A 22,289-nucleotide genomic window follows, 5' to 3' on the forward strand; every position below is an offset into this window, starting at 1 on the left:
GTGGATATGACGTTCACAATGTAATGACACGAACAAAACATGCAAAGAAAATGAGTAGGTAGGTATGTAAGATTATTTTAATATGTGATAAACGATTGTAGAATGATAGAGATAATATATAATAATTATGTAAACAAAGGAAAATGTCTAGGTACACCAAGTGAGCTTAATAATATCCAAACCTTGAAACAATAAAGAAATTTGGGTATTATTTTATGGATCAAGCGACATATTCTAAAGCGACCTGCGGGTCTATTCTATTTATACACAAGCCCGCGTTCGGTCCGCTACAGCAGCTAAATAGGGTAGGAAAGTATCGAATTATTAACACATTATAACAATTACGATAAGTTAGCCGTCTGAACTGTCAAAACTCTCAATTTCGATCTAAAATTTATCACAGCTAAAAGAGGTGCTGTTAAAACATAACACTTATTATAACAATTATAACTAAATTATTATAATTGTTAATAATTTGATACTTTCCTACCTTATTTAGCTGCCGCAGTGGACCGAAAGCAGGCTTGTGTATTAAAGAATAGACCCGCTGATAGTAAAATCATTAAAATAATAAATGTGTGTTTACTTTGAAGATTTTATGAAAAGTTTATAGAATCATCCCACTGTAAATGTAATTATAATCCAATCCATCCCACTGCAATTTAAATAAATATGGAATTTCTGAACAAAAATACCTACGTTATTTTTACTGATTCAAATAATATTATTAGTATCCCGAATGTCTAATCATAGACAATTCACAATAGAGAATGATTGTCTATTGATAATTTGCAGTTGTAAACACCAATCACCATAGAAAAATGTCAAAATTTGAAGCGGTCGAGGCGGCATTCGCATCTTAATTCTAACCATAAAATATAAACAACTTGAAATGAAATACAATGGAAATTCACGATTATACGCATGTAATATGTAGTTTATATTCATAGTATTACAAAAATTAATTTGCTAGTAATGCTTACGTGACAATCCATCGGGTTTTGCAAAGAAAAAATATCGAGATATTTTTCATATTATCTTATTGTAACTTACCTGTAAAAGATGACTTCGATAATAAAGCTTCATGCCATATCGGGGGCGATGGACGAGTCTCCCCCCTGTTATATCCTGCAAGTCGATGAGTTTCGATTTTTATTAGATTGTGGCTGGGATGAGAAATTTGATATGGAATTCCCTAAGGAGTTAAAAAGGTTTGTCTGACATTCAATTGATACGATTCCTCATCATTCTCGGTGGTGTATTTTTATGGTAAAGATACAGTTTTTCATATCATTTTTGGTTTGTTTTTGGTCTCAAAACACCTTAACCACAAAAACGATATGGAGTACCTACTGTATGTTTACCATAGATTCAGCCTTTGGATTCGACAGTCTAAATGTGTGATGAAAGACACCGACTGTATTGATATTGGTACACGTCTAAAATCTAAAAAAAAAGCTTCCTTTGGTCATCCAAAGAGATTTCAATACCGGTTGCAGAGGAAAGAACGGCCAGTTCGAGTGAGGGATGCGACTATACAGTCTTCTTAATGGTACCCAACGAGAAGTTGCCACCTGGGGAAAGTTTGGAGGATGATAAATTAGATACGACCTGGATTAACTAGAACTAACAGCAATATGAAGAAGTAGGAATACTCCGATGATCATTCAAACTGTGAATGTAGCATTGAAGAAACTGCGTAACATGTAATGTTCTATGTGCTCGTTGTATCCAGATATCCATCGATGATTTGTTTAAAGCCAATGACACTGCCATCACAATGGCCAAGGCGTTGTTGGGAAGTCTAGGCGAGTCTTTTATAAACATTTTTGGTACAAGTCAGTTTACAGGAAGCCAGGCGGGAACCGCGCTAATTTTTGCAAAATTCATGAATTAAAGAATGAAAACCTAACCTAACAAATAATCCAGTATATCAATTATTTTCAAAATTTGTTTGCCGCTACCTTCGTGTAATCCTACAAGAACCACATTTTTTTTGTATGTTTATAATGAGAATATGTACCTAACTATTTCTTTTATTCAACGAATAATTCACAAGATTTTAGAATGTACCATTCTAATTATTGAACATACATAATTTTGAAAAACATTTCCGAGAAAATATATTATAACCAATAGAAAAATCTTTTTGAAAAAAGTAAGACGGCAGGGAATCGAACCATGCATCTCTTGGGTTTACGCCCGCGCATAATCCTCTATACTACAAGGTGACATACTAATTGCGACAAATTTTAACTATTGCCCTTTTTTAATACCTACTCATCAGCCCTCTTCCAAATCAAGCTACTTTTTTGTTTTGTTTATTAAATCAAAGTAGATACCTACTACTTCAATTACTAACCGACGTCGCGGATTTCTTCAATATTTTTTTGATGTAACTTACTTGAACTTGCTTATAATTTATAATTAACTATTTCTTTTATTCAACGAATAATTCACAAGATTTAAGAATGTACCATTCTAATTATTGAACATACATAGCCACATACATTGCCAAAGTAGCTGTGTGTTTTTCAAAATTATGTATGTAGAATATGTACCTATTTTTTGTTAGTTTTTGACCATATGTGGACTTTACAAAAACTTTTTCTGCAGGTATATAAACAGTATAGATGCTGTGCTCCTCTCATTCCCTGATCCTTTACATCTCGGAGGTCTACCATACGCAGTGGGTAAATTGGGGCTGAACTGCCCCATCTACGCTACACTGCCCGTCTACAAAATGGGTCAGATGTTCATGTACGACCTATACCAGTCCCACCACAATATGGGGAACTTTGACCTCTTCACTTTGGATGACGTTGATGCAGCGTTTGATAGAATGACTCAATTGAAATACAATCAGAGCGTCAGCATGAAAGGTAGGTTACTTTCTAAACAATTCTAACTTCATTTTAATTCATGTTTATTACTTTTAAATTAATCTTGATTCAAGATAGATTCTGAATACATGCAATGTTGTTATATAATATTGGAGAAGCAGATTCAAGGCAAATAATTATATGATATTGGAGCACAGTTCAATCAATTAAAATTGGGTGACTGCTGGTTATTGTCGTGTGCATTATCTAAATGACAATGAATTGACAAAAACAGTGATGTCGAACAATCCAATACGAGGCAGACCAAAAACTCACTGTTCAGATGGAGCCACCAATGACTGCCGTATGGTTGTAGTACTGAATTGGGGCGTAACCACTATCGATAGGGATAAGTGCGGAGTTGTTGAAAGAAGCCAGGACCGACTCCAGGTTGTCATAATAATAGTAGTAGTCCAGTGCGTAAGACGGTGGCTTTTCGTCCGTGGCTCTGGGTTCAATTCCCGGTGAGGTCACAATATTTTGATTTTATTAAAGCCTGGGTGTTTGATTGTTTCAGTTCTACTACTATATTACTTGTATATATATTTATTTATAAGTAAATAAAATAAATTATAATAATAGGGCGACTGTCTATGAAACTATGTATTGTGGGGTGTTTGCTTGGGCCGGCAGATGGAGAGGCTCTTGTTTATTGCAATAATGTAATATTGCAATAAGAGAGTGTATATTGTAAATTCGCATTAATTTCTCTGACCTAATTTGCTAACGTGTCCAATTCAAATTCCAAAATTTCAAGTCAACGGTTTTATACTAGTGAAGATTACAGGGATCCAAAGTTAAATAAGTGATCATAAACTAGATGAAAAAATATTGAACATGCTTAATTTGAAAACACCTCAGAAACATACCCACTAGAAAAATACGACACCCGGCGGGACTCGAATCCGCATCCGTTAGATTCCAGCCAATGTGCTTTACCAATTGTGCCATGTCTTATCTAATTACGGCAAAATTAACTAGTTGTATAATTATGACAACTGAAGCACTTATTAAATTGTTTTTTAATATTGGCAAACGACTTTTGTTGTTTGAATCAAGGTATCATAAGAGTATTGTAATATTCGTTATATATATTTATATTTCCTTATGTTTATTAGTATTTTTTAAACAAAAAATATTATAGAATATATTGCTATGAAAAGAATAATATTGTATACACAAGAGTTTATGGATTTTAATTCAATGTTATACTTAAATATAATTCTTATAACTTTATGTACAAAACGGATACATATTTTTTCATGCATAAATATGCATATTGTGGTGATGTAAAAAATACTCCTAAACCTGCTTTTACATATATGTAATTTTCTCTTCAATTATTTGGTTGCTCTCATTAGGTAAGGGTTATGGATTAACCATTACCCCACTTCCGGCGGGGCACATGATCGGCGGAACCATCTGGAAGATTGTGAAGGAAGGCGAAGACGAGATTATTTACGCAACCGATTTCAATCACAAGAAAGAGCGTCATCTCAACGGCTGCGAATTGGAGAAACTTCTGAGGCCAACTGTTCTCATCACCGATGCTCTCAATGCCAATTACCAACAGGCCCGACGGAGAACCAGAGATGAGAAGCTCATGAGTGAGTAAATTATTTTTGTATGTTAAGCACCGGCGAGACGCTCATGCTTTTACCACAAGCTTACTTGCGCAAACCGGTTTGTATCGGGAAGCCCGTGTATATGGACGGGAAAACTGTAGCTCGCGCAAACCGAAAAGCACTGTGAAAGTAGTTTGCACAAACTATACCGCGCAGGCAAGTCGCTGCCGTCTAGCCGCTTTAGATTTCAATATTTACATTTTCATTCTATTCCATGGAATATTTGATATAATTTATAATTAAAAGAACTAGAGGAAAACATGAAATTTTAATGTTAACAGTACTCATTGGCATTTTTGGAAGGTTTTTAGTGTGGTTGAATTGGTAGTCACAGAAAAAATAATATTTTGTAGGTTGGTGCATTAAAATATGGCGGCATTGTTTATGGTCGTCGTCTTTGGCAGCTATTTTGATGTTTCTATACGTTCCTACAATGGCCGAGTAGCTGACGTGTTGGTCTATAATGCCGTGGGTTCCGGGTTCGAAAATTTACATTTTGTTTTACAATGTGCGTTTGGACCCAGAGTAAGGACCAAATAGGTTGAGCAAGTGGTTAACATCAATTTCTCATAAAAAATAAAAATCTGTTGATACAACTTCCTCAGTGGAGGCCCATATTATAATCTTCTTAAGATCGGACATGGTTTACAAAAAAAATTGTTGATGAACCATGTGTTGATAAATCTTTAAAGCAAACATTGAATATCAAAGTTATTTTGAATGGCAAAGTTACACGTATCTAAAGACGCGTATCTCGTAACACTTAGCTATACAGGACATCACTTTGGTAAGAGCTGGGTAGGTAAAGTGTTGGAATATTTTTTAATTCGAAAATTAGACGGTTGGTGAGATTACGGTGAATCAGACATATATTTCGATACATCAAATATCAATTTACTGAAAAATTTTAATTTATTTATTTATTTAGAAAAAGGGTATTACGGCATTACAGCGATTGGCCAATGCGCCATAATACATAATAAATACAAAATTATAAAAATGTCTTAATTACAACTTTTAACAATTTATAAAATTTAACGAGAATTAGGTGTGTACTTGATTACTGAGTGGGCATAGGGAATTGAACATTTGAGAATCCATTCTCATCTCAAGAAATCCGTGTATTACATATTTTGTTTTTAATTATCAGTGCATATTATATTATAATTAAACTATTTTTTAGATTTAAGATTGTAGCATTTGTTATTGAACATACATAATTCAGAACCTTCAGAAACATACATATTAGAAAAGAATATTGGTGCAAAATGGGACTTGAGCCGTATCCATCAGATTCTGACGAATGTGCTCTACCAATGAAACCACCCGCAACATACCTAATCACGATGAAATTAACACATAACTATGCGCCTGAGGTGTTTTCATATCCATAATTTTTACCATATCCATAAATTAACACCCACGGTGGCCGCGCAGCATAAGCGTTAGACTATCACGCCGTGGGTCTCAGGTTCGAATCCTGGGTCTGGCAAAAAATACTCATATTGTTTTTCAATTTGTGTGTGAGTCAGGGTATGGACCTAATAGGTTGAGCAAGTGGCTGACATCCATTTCTCGTAAAAAACAAAATCTGTTAATACAAACCTCTACCCTGTGGAGGCCCATATGATCCTATTAGAATCGGACATGGTCGGAAATTTTTGATTTAGAATCAAGTGCTCAAACCTTGTCTGGCACCAATATTTTTTCCTAAAGATATGATAAGATGTGTTTTGCTATGTTTCTGAGGTGATCTGAGTTATGTACATAATAATTTGAATTAGTAGCTTCGTATGAATGTCACAATTTTCGTTTTTATCACTATTTGAAAAAAACTTACATTGTGAACTTCTGTTTCCAGCGACGATTCTTTCTACACTACGAGGAGGAGGCTCCGTGCTGGTTGCAGCAGATACTGCTGGACGTGTCCTGGAGCTTGCTCACATGTTGGATCAACTGTGGAAGAATAAAGACTCCGGACTGATCGCTTACTCTCTGGTGCTTCTTAACAACGTCAGCTATAATGTAGTGGAATTCGCCAAGTCACAGGTAAACAATTCTCATTCCGCAGATAATATTCATAGAAGTATGATGAACAAAGAGATTGTAATACTGCAGTAGAGGAAATGATACAAATCTTTTACAATACAATTGATAGCAATTCCAAAACCGATTTCTTAAATTTTTGATCCTTCATGTAGCTGTTCTTCTTTCTACTTCTCCTAAGTTGAATTAGCTCTAGTTCAATGAAAACTATGATGTGATATATTCACCTAAACAACCTCAACTTTCCATTGCTTAAATGCAGGTCACATGCTTACTTCTAGCCTATTAACAAAAAGGTTTCAAGGTGTATCTACCTTATGGGTAGGCTTGCCTGAATTTGAATTTGAACGGTCGGGAATCACGTGCCTAGTGTATGTAGATGTTTTATATATAAACCTACAAACTGTCATGTTGTTGTCTATGGTCATTGATAAACCATAGCCAACTACACAAAAACGGAAAAGGAAACAGTTGCATGTCAACTGTCCTAGAACAGTTGCATTTTGGCCTTTCAACAATGTAGTCGACAACGTGTCCTTGTTCCGCGTCTCACTTAAACTAAATTCCAAATTACATATAATGTAAATATGCCAACTTAACCAATATAAATGTAACAGTCATTCCATAGTACCGTGTATAATCAAAATTTATTACCACAATGTAAAACCATGAAAATACCATCTCTGTGTGTTATTCATCACGTCCCTAAACACTTCATGTCACGCACACATCCACAACCTTCAGAACAGATATACAAAACATCGGGAACTATCAAGCATCTTGCTATTACGACCGATATGTATCACCATATGGCTGCAATCTCAGGGTGTATTTTGGATAATACTATAACAGTGTTGCCAACCGTGGATATCTACAATCCAAAATGACATGTAGCTAATTTGATCATTAGTTCTACTAGTGACCCTTTTTCAGGTTTGTTTTTCATATTATATAAAGGAAGATCTTTCTTCAACATCTTTGGTGATGATGGATGTGTATTATATATTATACTTGATCATTGCTTTCACTGTATTTCAGATTGAATGGATGAGTGACAAACTGATGAGAAGTTTTGAATCGGCTCGGAGTAATCCATTCCAGTTACGTCATCTGCAATTATGTCACAGCGCTGGAGAGGTCCAAAGGATCGCCGGCCCCAAAGTTGTTCTCGCCAGCTGTCCAGATCTAGATTCAGGATTTTCCAGAGATTTGTTTTTACTATGGGCCAGCCAGCCGCAAAACAGTATAGTTCTCACTACGAGGTAAGGTTACATCAAATTTAATATTGTCATTGTAACAAAATGAGTTACACTTGAGTGGCTTTACCAGCGTTATACATTGACTGATATGTAACACTCGTAGCATTGATTGACCTATGTGTTCTTTCTTGCAGAACATCTCCCGGAACGCTAGCTAGAGATCTTCTTGATAATGGAGGCAATAGAACGATTGAATTGAATGTCAAAAAACGGGTAAAATTAGAAGGAGCAGAGCTTGAAGAATTTTTGAGAACTCATAAGGATCGAGTTGATGTTATCAAAAAGTAAGTTATTCTGTGAAAATCATGATTTTTATATCCGTATATTGAATGTGGTGATGTAAATACGTTGACGTTATCACCGGCCTTCTGCGCGCTCTGAAGCGGAGATGGCAGGCCGTGATAACGTCAAGGTCAAAGCGGGGGTGGGGGACAGAAACGCACGGGGTATTTGGTCAAGGCTGGTTTATTTCATCGTATTGCAGGGTAGTCGTTACAGATACGATACAGGTTATTGTCGTCGTTGGCGGTCGGTTGGTAATTGGCGGGCTGCAACGTGGTGTCGCGGCTGGGCTGCTGATTGATTGCTTGGCATCCGAGGCGAGTCAGTGCTTGCGGCGTGGCGATCTGCCGATGTCAGATGTGGTCTTTTTTTTGGCGGGCTGTCCGGAATGCTGGCTTGGCTTCGCGTCCGAGGCGAGCGAAGGCGAGAAGAGATTTTGCGGTCGATGCTGTTGGTTCGGCGGTTGATGTAAGAGAGCGCTTTTTGCGCGCGTTCAACTGACAGGCGGCGTCATGTTCATCCGTCGGTCGGGAACGTCTCTGTTTTACCGACGGATTGACTAGTGGCGGCGCGAGCGGCCGTTTTTGATAGACCGCGTCTGTTTTGGCGGGATTCTGATGAATTTGAATTTCTGGTTGAGGCGGGCTTCGCTCGGCCGAGGGTTGCGATAACTGCGAAGAGTGGACGTAGGCTGTGGTATTTTGGGAAATATGATGGTTCGGTCCGCCCTTTGAGGTGGTCTCCTGTGGGAGACCTTCATCTGGTATCAACGTTTTAGGTAGATTCATATACCTAGTATTCGTTATGCAATCGAAGCCTTTAATTGGTTGAATCAGATCACGTGATGCCTTTTTTTAGATAAACTCTCATTATTACTTAGGCTTGTAGATATTATATTATATATTGGATAGAATTATGAAATCATGCCAAAATCATAATGTTTTATGTTTCAGGGAAGAAGAAGTGGGCATAAGTTCAGATTCGGAATCGGATGACGATATAGAAATGTCGGTGATAACAGGGAAGCACGATATTGTCGTGAGAAATGACATACAGAAACAGGCTGGCTTTTTCAAGTCCAACAAACGCCAACACGCCATGTTTCCTTTCCACGAAGAGAAAACCAAGAGTGATGAATATGGAGAAATAATCAAGGTTAGCCTATAAAGCTTCTTAGAAGCGTCAATGACACGTTTCTAAATTAAAATGTATACACTTTCAAGCGTGGAAAAAATAATAAGTATAATTTATTGCGATGATGTATCTGGATGAGAGACTATATAATTGTATTGTAGTAAAAAGGATGTGTTTTTTTTTATTTTAGTTGGAAGACTATAGACTTGCCGAGGTAATGGAAGTGGATGCAGACCCAAAAGAAACTGCTCCCGTTCCTGTCAAGAAAGATGATGACATAGGTTTGTTATATTTTATTAATAACTTGCCGTACATACAAATTTTGCGAATTATCTCATCCGACTTTAAACTCAAATTACTAGCCACTGTCGATTGATTTGCGTAATCTAAATAATTAAACACGCAGTAACATCTGTTTGAATAATTATGAAATACTTTGCCACTAATCATCGATATTACAGCGATTTTAGTAAGAGCGTCACTCTACATTCAACATGTGTCGTTAAAAATCTGCGGCCTGTCAGATACTGCGATAGTAATATCGTGAGGCATAGAAAAGGTTAAGTTTACCACCAGAGTGATGTTTTTCACTTGCTATTGATTGGCAATAATACAGTGGTGTGTTCATCTTATTTTTAGAGGAGATTATTGTGATACCGACTAAATGTGTTGAATCTAAAAAGCAAGTGGTCGTGAAGGCATCCATACAATATATTGACTTTGAGGGTCGTTCTGATGGTGAATCGTTGCTGAAGATCATATCGCAACTCCGCGCCAGGAATGTTATCTGTCTCAGGGGAGGACAAAAGGCCATCAACACACTCAGGTATAAATACGATTTTTATATAATATTAATTTGAAATTTTAAGAAAAAATTGAATTATGAATTATTTAATTTACTCATGAGACATTAATAAAAATTCTATAGATAATGGCAAAATAAAAAAGCTGTTCCTGTTGACGGTCAAAAGAGCATGGCTGTGACGTTATAGTATAGTGTAAAGGAAAGAAATGAGGATAGGCGGTATTTATAGACATCATGCAGTGGCGAGAGATGGAGGTGGGTTGTTGAGATTCGACATAAATAGTGCACACTAAACTTGATCAGTCATACTTATTTGTTTTCATTGAACTAAGAATACAATTTGCAAATGGTGCTGGTTAATTTTTAAAATTCAATTACACCCTGCCTTAACCAAACCATAATAGTTTAGGTATACTATGGGCAATCTGACAAAATTAGTGCACACTTTTCAGTCATACTTATTTGTTTTCATTGGATTAAGAATATAATTATATTACAGAAGGTGTTGCTTAGTTTTTTTTAATTCATTAAATCCTGCTTACCCGAGCCATAATGGATAAAAAAAATTCTTTTATCTATAAAATATCTAAAATTATGTATGATTTAATGGCATAACTTTAGATATTTTATAGGTAAACGAATATTTTTTGACTACATATTATATCTACTATGCTTATCTGCAATGTAGTCGTAGTTCAATAAAAACAAATACGTTTGATTGACAAAGCTTAGTGTGCACTATTTATGTCATATCTTAACAGCTTACCTCCACCCTTCGCCACTGACATTATGTAAGTAAAGACAGGAGGATTTTTAGTTTCATCGATGACTGTTATGATGTCAACCATGATATTTGGGTACTAATTATGAATTCTGTGGCTTCAGGGTAAAAGTTCTTAAGTCATATTTTGTCAAAATGAGATAATGGCATTTGAAAAATATAACACATTTCAAAGTGTCATAACTTGACTATGTAAAAGTAATTATTGTTTGTTTCTGTTTCAATCCTTTAATTTACATTATTGTAACTATTTTGTATTATTTTAAATATATATTTTTCCATATTATTATTTTTATATGACTTAAGCAATTTTACCCCAGCAAGATTTCATGACTTAGGCTATTTTACCCATTGTAAGTACAACAATAATATAGAGAATAATGTTTAATAATACACATTTTATTTGGGTACTTTTTTATTTAAAAACATTAAACGTACGGCATTAATAAGAATACAGTATTTTATTAATGTTATTGTTATCATATAGTAAAAATGTATATTTTAGAATTTTATTAGATGAATAAAAAACATAAACAAATTTATTATTCAGGCTTCGCAAGCCTATGTATTATTAATTTTCACAAAATTCCGATTCTCATTTTTCTTGCAATGAAGTTGATGGAAGATTTTTATAATATTCATGAGATATTGGATCAATCAGATGCAGTATACTGACCAAATCCTTTTTTTTTCTCTTTCGAAATTGGAAGTATAGCGAAGTATTGTTTTTTGGGTATTAGTAAAGGATTGTTTCGCATTCTTCGCAGAAATGAGATTGACATGAATGGAGATGGCGTCATTTGACAGCTTTATTTGTAATTTAAATGTATCCATGTATTCCTGTAAATACTATATGACACAACTGCCTCGGTAGTATTCTGTTCTTTATACATATTATACATTTTGATAAAATTTAAATCTGCAGGCAAATACTGTTTCTGAGTGTGTCGGCGACTGTTGTAATGACTTTCATAACGAGGAAAAGAGTTAATGTGTTGTGTAACTTTTTGTACTCTCGGCAGTAGTTTTATTGATGGGTGGATGCTTCCCTCTTTGATCTGGTTCAAATATATTTTCAGTATGAGACATTAGAATGTAAATATTTTTAATAAATCCATCAGATACATCAAAAGTTTTTTGAAAGCAAGATTTACAAATCGGTTGTAGTTCCCCATCTATTTTCAAATTGTACTTGTGTGATGACAGACGATTTCTTAGGTCCTAAACTATTTGATCGCAGTCTTTGAGTAACTTTAGGATGTGTAGATATAAGACCATTTAAATAGTCGATTCTTCTATCCCTGTTATTCATTCCCCAAAATGACTCAAATAGTGTCTTCCTCAGCTCATATCCAAATTTATTTTGACATTTCATGCTGACACTCCGTAAGTTGTTCTCTACAATATTTTTCTGGGATTTCTTTAAGGCCATGCATTAGTTGAGGCACGGTCTAAAAAGATCGTTGCTAGGCGATGTGCGGATTGCGGGTCGCGGGTGCAAATGACGCCTGTCAAACGAAATATTATTTGTCATATAAATCCAACATACGTCCATTTTATGTTCTGTTTATTATTCTATTAGTAACAATAATAATATATTCATTGACATGTTTTCTTTTTAAAGTAAATGGGTAACGTTTTTAGTCATCTTTACACGATTTTAGAATTAATTGGCCCGTTGCCATCATGCAGCAAAGTGACGTGTGTCTGACTCGACGTTCTCTCAATGAATGCGAAGCGAGTACAAAATTTCGTCGCGCGTACAGTTGAAAATTATTTGGCGTTTCACTGATGCGTCACCTTAACATTCTCCGTCACATAACATTTTCCGGAATTCCTCTTTTTTCCTGTCTTTTCTTATTGCCCTAGACCTTTTAGACTGGAGATAAGGTATACAATCAGCTTGATTTTCTTCAGTTAGTATATCACGAGATGCTGCATTTTCGATCGCAATAGCATTACTGTTATTATCATCCCAAGAGTCGCTTGAAATTTCTTCGCGTACATGTGAAACGGGTAGAAAACCTGGATCCAAAATGTCATCATCGCTGTTATCAAAAGGATCTTTTGATACATTACAGAAAGGTGAAGAAATATCGGCAACTTCTGAAAATTACAAACAATGCTAAAATATACATAATGTCCGAACATCTATTGCTTAAACAATGTGTTATAAGAAGTCCCTTTCACCATAATTATGAAGGTCCTGAGATGATGCAGCATGCTCATATAGTTCTTCAATCACTACATCCTTGTCAATGAATACGTTTTCAACTTCTATTGTATTTTGATATTCTTCTAAAATATTTAATACATTTAATTAAAAACACAAGAAACAATAAAAAAATATATACATGATATCCGAACATCTATTGCTTAAACAATGTGTTATAAGAAGTCCCTCTCACCATAATTATGACGGTCCTGAGATGATAAAGCATGCTCATACAGTTCTTCAATCACAACATCCTTGTCAATGAGTACATTTTCCACGTCTATTGTATTTTGATATTCTTCTAAAAATATTTAATACTTACATGTAATTTAAAACATAAGAAACAAAAAAAATATATATAAAAGATCTTTTCATAATAATTTTATTCTGATCATTAAAATTTAGAAAAGACCATGATTATACAATCAAACTGTCATATTACAAAAACACGACATATCCTAAAATAATATGATAGGGAATTATTAAAAAGTAGCTTAAAAAGCTTACCTTCGCGATTATCTTGGTTACGTAACATTGACATTATTCTTTGTGATCTTGATGAATACATTTTGACTTTATTGGAAACATTAAAATAACGTAAATGTATTTCGCGATTATCTTGGTTACGTAACATTGACATTATTCTTTGTGATCTTGATGAATACATTTTGACTTTATTGGAAACATTAAAATAACGTAAATGTATTTATTAATATTACAACTGACAGCCGCGTTGCTAACTAGACTTAACTTGGTAATGAATGACTTAAGTATAGACAAAATAACCCGCCAAAATTGAAAGGCGTTTGGTGTTTGCGGGTAAAACATCTTACTTCGACTTAAAAATTTTGAAACATTATGTTGTGTATCCACTCGTGCGAGTAAAAGTACCTAAGTTCACTAAAGAACTTTTACACAGATCATGATAAAATTTATAGGTGCTTAAGTACAATTAAGTAATTTTACTCAAAACTCAAATCATCATATTTATAACATATGGTCTTATGTTCAACGGCAATATCTTTTTTTTTTTAGTTTTGAATGACATAAGCCGTTTTTCCCACACATAGAGTGGATTGTTTGTGATACGATGACGCTAATATCTCAATTTCAACAAAATATGACTTAAGAACTTTTACCCTGAAGCCACAGAATTATAAACTAATAACTGAAAATCAAGCACGATATTTTCTTGTAGCATTTGATTTCTGTTTGATTCACATGAAATATAAAATTCACTGTGTAAAAATTAAATGATAATAATTTTGTTAGGCTAAAATTCGAATTATGTACATACAACAATTTAGGGTTATGGGGTATTTTCATTAAGTAATGATTTACTGAATTTTTGAGTTATTCTAATGGCAATGTGTATGTATTTCTATACACATGAACGACTTACTGAATTATGAATTATTTAGTATATTCTGGTACATATATTCTAGTTTTAGATTAAATTTTCATTACACTGATGGGAGAGTATTGTGGTTACAGTTTTGATGGTTTACCTTGTAAATTACCTTGCGTAATCTTTTTCAGGACACACTGTATGAATGAAGGCTGTACGAAAGTATTTGCACCTGCTAGAGGAGAGACTGTCGATGCTACGACCGAGTCACACATTTATCAGGTAAAATATAAATTAGAATAAATTAATGTTGATTATTGCACTCATTGAGAATAGCAGTTAAAATCAAATCTCAATAACACCCAATTTACAAAATAACGTCCGTTTTACTATAACATAATATCAATTTTGGTTACTAAGATAACTAACTACTAGGAAATAATTGAGATCCAAACGTAATATGATAGTCATTCCTAAAAAGGTCTTGAAATATAAGTATGTATGCAAATTTACTGGGACCATACAGGATCCCTTCCAAGATCATTGCCATAATCAAATTCCTGTATGCCAATAGCGAATGTTGTGTCAGAATTGGTGACACTGTCACGGAATGGTTCGCGGTCACGACCAGAGTCAGACAGTTTTATATCCTTTGCTTCATTTCTCTTCATCATCCTCTTTGATTTCATACTACAAAAGCTAATACCACAACCCCTGGGGACCGAGGCATAGCTGTTACCCCCACGGTGAAGCTATGCGACCTGGAATATGCCAGTGACGCTGTCCTATTCGACAACTCAATCAAGTGTATTCAAGAGACTATCGACAGGCTGCATGACAACTTGTCTCCAACGTTTTGTGCAATAGCACCTGCCTCTGATTAGCGACAGGCAAAACATTGAAGCATCAACAGCTTCAAATACCTGAGGGTACACATCACGGGAGATGGCATATTGCAGAGAGAGCTCACCATCCGAATGGGAATGGCTGGATGCGGAGTGTCTAGGACTCACGATGGTACTCGGTCAATCCAAATGCCTTGACGGTGCTGGTTTACGATAGCGAATCATGGCACCTTACGAAGGCTCAGAGCAACTGTATACTAAGCTTCGAGAACAGATGTTTGCGACGGATACTGGGTGTGTGGTAGTGGTATGACTTTTGTAGTAACGAGGAGATAAGAGAATGCACCAAGCGGCACCAAAACATCTCACCATGCTTAGAGTGAAGAGGTGACGTTGGACCTGGCTCGGCCACGTGCTGCGGATGCCAGAAGAGAACCTCAACCTGGCTTGCCTGTTCTTCAAGCCAACCGGTTTCGAATACCGGCGAATTTCGAATGAACCATGTTAGTATTAACGGGTTTTTATTGTATATAATTTTTATGAGTGACGGTGTCAAGTATTCTCTCTTTCTGTTTTGTAGGTTAGATTGACTGACGCTTTAGTGTCCGGCTTGGTATGGCAGAAAGGTACGGGAGGAGCAGAGATAGCGTGGCTCAGTGGCAAAGTCGGTATCAGAGAAAGTGAACATAAACCTACCAATCAAGAAGAATCAGATGCAGGTAATGAACATTAGTCAGAGCTGTTAGAACCCCCAATTTGTCTAAAGGTTCGGTTCCGTTTCTTTAAAATCGAATATTATATCTACTTTCCTACAGATCTACAGGTATACCTATTATGGGTATTGTATAATTTAAAAATTCAAAAACTGGGTTTGTATACTATTTACCATTTGAAGCATATGGACACCACACTATGTAGGTTTTTCAATGTGATATCACAATAAAACATCTTAATATTTTTAAAGGGTTCTGGTTTGGGGTTCTCAATATTAGGAATCGAGAGTTCTGGTCCCTGTTATAATGCAATAATAGTTTATAATAGTTTTTCAACATAGTCTTAAACATTCCACTTGAGTTGAACGTTTCTCCAGCAATTGCCATTCAGATTGCAAGCTTCCATTTGCACTCATTAAAACTGTTGACACTCGACATGCTGCCCATCGCTAATCCGAGATCAGGATAGGGACAGGTGCTATTGCACATACCACAAGACAATGCCCTCAATACGGAATTGTTTATGGTTCTTTTAATTTGCAGAAAATACAGAAGAGGAGCAAATATTCACATTAGAACCGCTGCCTGAAAACGAGATTGAACCTCATCAGACGTCATTCATAAACGAATTAAAATTATCGAATTTTAAACAAATTCTGTCAAAATCTAACATCAGTTCAGAATTCATCGGAGGAGTCCTCTGGTGTTGCAATGGAACACTAGCTGTCAGAAGGGTAATCCATTAATTTTAATTTAATTTTTATTCACACATTAATATTTTTATTAATATCTCATTTAATCATAATAATAGGTGGCGAAGAACATTAAAATGTCACAATATAACACGACATGATAAATCATCTGTTTAATGGTCTGATGTGAAATTATCTATGATCTGTAAACAGAAGATAATATACTTTCACACCATTTAATGTTGACAATTCACTATGTGTTTTATATTATATAATCACAATAATTTAGTATGATAAATGTTTTCCATTCGTATTAATGTTTGTGATAGTTATTATCTCTATATCATCTGCATACGAAGACTTACAAAGAGCAAAGAGATACAAGGAGCCAACGCATTTATTAAACTAAATTAATAATTATTACACCGGTGCCAGCTGCAATCAAACTGACTTAACCGGTTCTATACCTTCAGCGAGTTATCTCGTCCGACTTCAAACTCAAATTACTAGCCACTGTCGATTGATTTGCATAATCTAAAGCCACAAATTATCTGTACTACAGCAATTGTAGTAATTACCGTCTAAAATCTGTAGCCTGTCAGATGCAGCCATAGTAGTATCGTGAGGCATCGAAAAGGTTAAGCATTTTTTCCTCGAAACCACAGAACTTTAATTTACAATAAATAAATCATCTAACCCGTAAAAGTATTAGAAAACAATAAAATCCTGGTCGATAATGGTGCAGTAGGCACTAAGTTCCCAAAAATATTTACCATTCTAAGCATTGTGACATCAACTAGTTAGCATTTCTCACTGGTATTATGAACAATGATATATCGGTGTTAAGCATTCAAAGTGTTAATCACATTAAGCACAATATCATAAGCAAGAAGGCGATTTTGTTATTATTTCTGAGGATTTGGTTTATGTTGGTGTCACACCGAATGATTGTGTACTGAGCAACGTCTTAATAAATTGTGTTTTTGTTTGATGTAGGTATCTAATTAATTATTACTTTATTTTCAGCACGATACTGGGAACGTATCTTTGGAGGGATGCATTACAGAAGAATATTACAAAGTGCGGGAATTGCTGTACGAACAGTACGCCATAGTTTAAGTACCTACCAATTATTATTATTCCAATTCAAAATGTTTGTTATTTTTTTAAAATAAACTAGTTTTAAACAAGTGTTGTTTTTCTTCAATCCTAAAATTTCAGTAAGAGCAGGTATTAAAAAACGTGTCCGGAAATATATGGTTGTATATTAAAGACCGTCCAACCTCTTTGGGTCGTATAAGATAAAATTCATGTCTAAATAAAACACGGTTCTTGTCGCTTTACAGGAAGCCAGCGGCAAACAAATTTTGAAAATAGCTGATATATTGGATTATCTGTTAGGTTGTTTTCATTCTTAAATTCATGAATTTTGCCAAAATCAGCTATGAAAATTGGCACGGTTCCCGCCTGTCTTCTTGTAACCTGACTTGTACCTAAAACACTTACAAAATATGTATTAAAAACTACCGAAATACAAGGGAAAGACGGTAGAAAATAGGTATGTAATTAAATTAGAAATACAGAACAATGCGTAATTTTTTCATCTCTTTCCGATAAGAAAGCTCACGGCGAACTGTGCTACGGAGAAATGTAATACGTACAATTTACGTGTAACCATTAAAAAATTGTAAAACTCTATTGGCCGATAAACATTTCGGTCATCATTATTAAGACTACAAAAATAAACGACTTGTCAACGCTTAAGTGATACTGTTAATCTCATGGTCAGTTACCTACATTTTGATTATAGTTCTCAAAGAACTTTTCCATAGTAAACTTACTTAAGCTGGCACAGATCATTCAGGTAGATGGTTGACTACACACCGTCTTCCAGGTTCCTCTATCCTGAGCTCTCTCTCTGTCTCCAGTCGGTCACACTCAGCATTTTGTTTTTCGCCCATTCACCCGGGTGCCTACAGGCTTTCCTTCATAAACATTATGGAGAGCCTAGATCAATCGCATCTAACAACGTGACCGGCCCATCTGAGTCTTCGCGTCCTCAAGACAATGACAATATGTATATTTCAGTGGCAAAGGGTGGAGGTAGGCTGTTAAGATCCGACGTAAATAGTGGACAATAAACTTTGTCAGTCAAATGTATTTGTTTTCATTGAACTAAGACATCAATGTGTAGATAGTGCTTGTTAGTTTTTAAAATGTAATTAAACCCTGCCTAATCCAAGCCATAACATATGAATACGTGTATTAATTAAGGCTCTTAAGTACCAAAAAGTAGTATTGCCTGTAGTTACAAAATACCGAGTCATTGCAGTAAAATTTCATGAAGCAGACCTTTTGAAAAATGTGGTTTTACAGTGTGAAGCAATCACGGCAGCTTCTATAATTTTAGGTATTAAGAACTCATAAGTGTCAACATACCATCGTCAGCCATTTTATATTGAATGAGGTTGACCACTGTAGTGCTATTTACACCATTATAAATAAAACAGGCCAACGGACTTACATCGTCGACAGGTTTAAATATCTTGCTGTATTTTTTTGACTTGCTTGAGGCACTAAGACCATAGTTGAAGTTATTGGCGTTAGTATGTAGAACAGTTTTCTATAAAAATGTCAGTTTTTTTGTTTTTGGTACTTAGCGCCTTAATTAACACACGTATTCATATGTAGTCGAAAAATATTCATTTATCTATAAAATATCTAAAACTATGCCATTAACCCATACTTATTACAGTTTGGTATATAAGCAGGGTGTGAATTTAAAAAAACTAACCAACACCATTTTTTATAATATCATGTATTCTTAATTCAACGAAAACAAATAAAATAAGTATGACTAAAAAGTGAGTACTATTTTTGTCAGATCTCCCATAGCCGTAAACTATTATGGTTAGGTTTATGCAGGGTTTCAATGAATTTTAAAAACCATCCAGCACTGCAAATTGTATTATCAGTTCAATAAAAACAAATAAGTATGACTGGGAAAGTTTAGTGTGCAGTATTTATGTTGAATCTAAACAGCCTACCTTCACCCCTCACCACTGGTATATTCATAAACTTGAAATCCAGCTCGTTTTGTTAGTAAAATAGTATTAAACCAGAGATTGATTGTAAAGTCGGTTACATTCATCATCCTCTATTTTTACCATGTTTTTATTAGCTCGTATTCTTGTTTGTCCCGTACAGATTTTTTCTTGTTTGCCCAAGATTTTTAACTAACTTCTCGACTTTTATTTCTTCTTTCGACCATGTCCGATCCTAATAGCATCATATGGGCCTCCACAGAGTAGAGGTTTGTATTGACAGATTTTGTTTTTTACGAGAAATGGATGTCAGCCACTTGCTCAACCTATTAGGTCCATGCCCTGACACACACAAATTGAAAAACAATATGTGTACTTGCCAGACCCAGGATTCGAATCTGGGACCCACGGTGTTATAGTCCAACGCTTAAGCCGCGCGGCCACCGTACTCCACCACACTTCCCGACTAGCTAGACATTTGAAACTTTTAGAATATATCAGAACACGACGGGAATACATTTTTTAAATACTTTTGGCCATCTTTAAGCAGAATTATATTCATTTTCAGTTAATTCTGTTTTGTATGTTTCGGAAAAAATTCATTAAAAGTAATATTTACTACTCACTATTATTGGTTGCTAAGTGGGTCCTAGCAACTAAATTATTAATATATACGTGAGTTACTATGGAAATCAATATGAAATGTCAAAATGACATTTCAATATTCTTTATTTATTAATACATAGAATTATCAAGTTTATATGATTCAACAGAAAATTTAAAAACGTGGTATATAAAAAGTTCTTTTTATCTTGTAATTATTTATAATTTTTTCGTTATTCGCTTTTTCTAATGATTACTAATTTGATTTTAAATGGAGCATGTCCAGACCTCTGCAAGGTGAATGTTATAGACTTTTTGTACAATGTATTGTTCCGAATCATTCACCCAATCCATCCGCCTATTGTGCCTTATAGATAAGACGGCCCTGGGTACAAGCTGGCAAGGGAGATTGAAATAAAACCATATTTTTTGTTAATTTGTATAATATTAAAAAAAATATTTCGATGCACCACAAAAACTAAGGGCCTTGTGCATAGTCATACGTACATAAATAAGTGGGCTTATGCGTTATGCAGTGTCACAACGCCGCCTTGGGTAAACAAGGTTCCATCTGAAAAAACTCAAACTGTTCAGGAGGAACAATTTAAGGTTTCAGAAAATGTAACTTTTTGTAGAGATTTTAGGTTAAAAGTAAATTATTTTGAAGTATTATAATCAAAATAATCATAGTAATGTTATTTAAATGTTGTAATTATATTTGAAAATTAAAACAGATAAAACTGCAGATAGAACCTTTGTGCTTTGAAATGCTCTCATTTTGATAGGAAAACCAAATAATACATAATTTTGAGAAATATAGTTTTGTATTTTTTAAAGAAAGTTATATAGAAGGAGTTGGTAAATAAGTAAATGGGATGTAATATATTGAAAATACAGTAAAAAATAAAATAGCATTGTAATTTTATTGAGAGATATTTATTGCTAGTACATAACCTATTTCTTCTAAAACAACACGAAATTCACCATTAATTTCATCGAAAATTTGAAAACAATTCTGTGACAGTAAATTATTTGTATCAACATTCGCTATTATTACAATTAAAAAAAAAAAAACTGTATGACAATTGAACTAACGAGCCATCCCACAATATTATGTCTCCCTCTCTCTTACATACGCTACGACGTCTGTTTCATTTACAGGGGATATTTGTATGAAATACACTTATGCATCCGTGTATGTGAATGAAAGAGACAACCACTTTAGAGACTGATTTCATACACGTGATATTTTTAATTACGCATCCAGATGGAACTTTGGTGCACTGTAAAATTAGTATGTTTTTCAGGAAGAACATTTTTAAACGTTGAATATTGCTGGATTTACTAACAATTTTAAGGTGTTTTAAATGTAGATAGACCCAGATTTTAAATGCGAATAAAACTGCATTAAAAAGTGATTTTATGAAAAAATGGCAGATGGAGCCTTGTTTACCCATGGCGACGATAAGGTTATCAAAGTAAATCATAAGACTATGTATATGGCCCTAATACAAGCTAAATTCTAAATTATTAACAAACATTTACTCATTAATCACAATCACTGCTGACTTACTAAATAATATTTAATTACCACATTTAAATATCATGACGTTAATTATATCTAATGGTCAGGTAATAAAATCAAAAAATCAAATCACATTTATTTTACATATAATGAACATAATAAATTATAAATTCAAAGCGTTCACGACATGACATAAAATAAGTGTTAACAAATTTTTAAATAAAACTACAGAGAAATGTGAGTTAATAATACAATAAGTAATAAAATAAGAAAAGAAATAATATAAAAATAAAAGTAGATGGAAGCACACAGAGTGAACCATTGATAGACCCTATCTTAAAAACAATGTCCACCTAAATTCACCTCACGTAAGTGGAATATATAAATATTCGAAGCGATTTCATTAAACATGGTTATTGCTCTCCCAATTGGCATCACTAATGGCAGGTTAGTTCTGCACCTTGGGAGAACAAACAACGGATGCCCTCGA

General features: G+C 34.5%; 1 protein-coding gene across 1 annotated transcript; it reads left to right on the forward strand.

Moving 5' to 3' along the window:
* The first annotated feature begins 810 nt into the window (after positions 1–810).
* Positions 811–17,815, forward strand: Cpsf100 (cleavage and polyadenylation specificity factor subunit 2). The gene is made up of 13 exons (XM_085947854.1): positions 811–1,211; positions 2,617–2,882; positions 4,244–4,489; positions 6,369–6,556; positions 7,592–7,815; positions 7,947–8,096; positions 9,048–9,249; positions 9,419–9,509; positions 9,868–10,054; positions 14,569–14,659; positions 15,803–15,941; positions 16,479–16,669; positions 17,654–17,815. Exons 1-13 carry the CDS (start codon positions 1,063–1,065, stop codon positions 17,744–17,746), a joined length of 2,217 nt encoding a protein of 738 aa, XP_085803980.1. The 5' UTR covers positions 811–1,062; the 3' UTR covers positions 17,747–17,815.
* The last annotated feature ends 4,474 nt before the right edge of the window (positions 17,816–22,289 follow it).

Source organism: Rhyacophila brunnea, unplaced genomic scaffold, assembly GCF_057557595.1.
Source record: "Rhyacophila brunnea isolate RB1 unplaced genomic scaffold, BYU_Rbru_1.0 scaffold_20, whole genome shotgun sequence".
In the NCBI taxonomy this organism is placed as follows: Eukaryota; Metazoa; Arthropoda; class Insecta; order Trichoptera; family Rhyacophilidae; genus Rhyacophila; species Rhyacophila brunnea.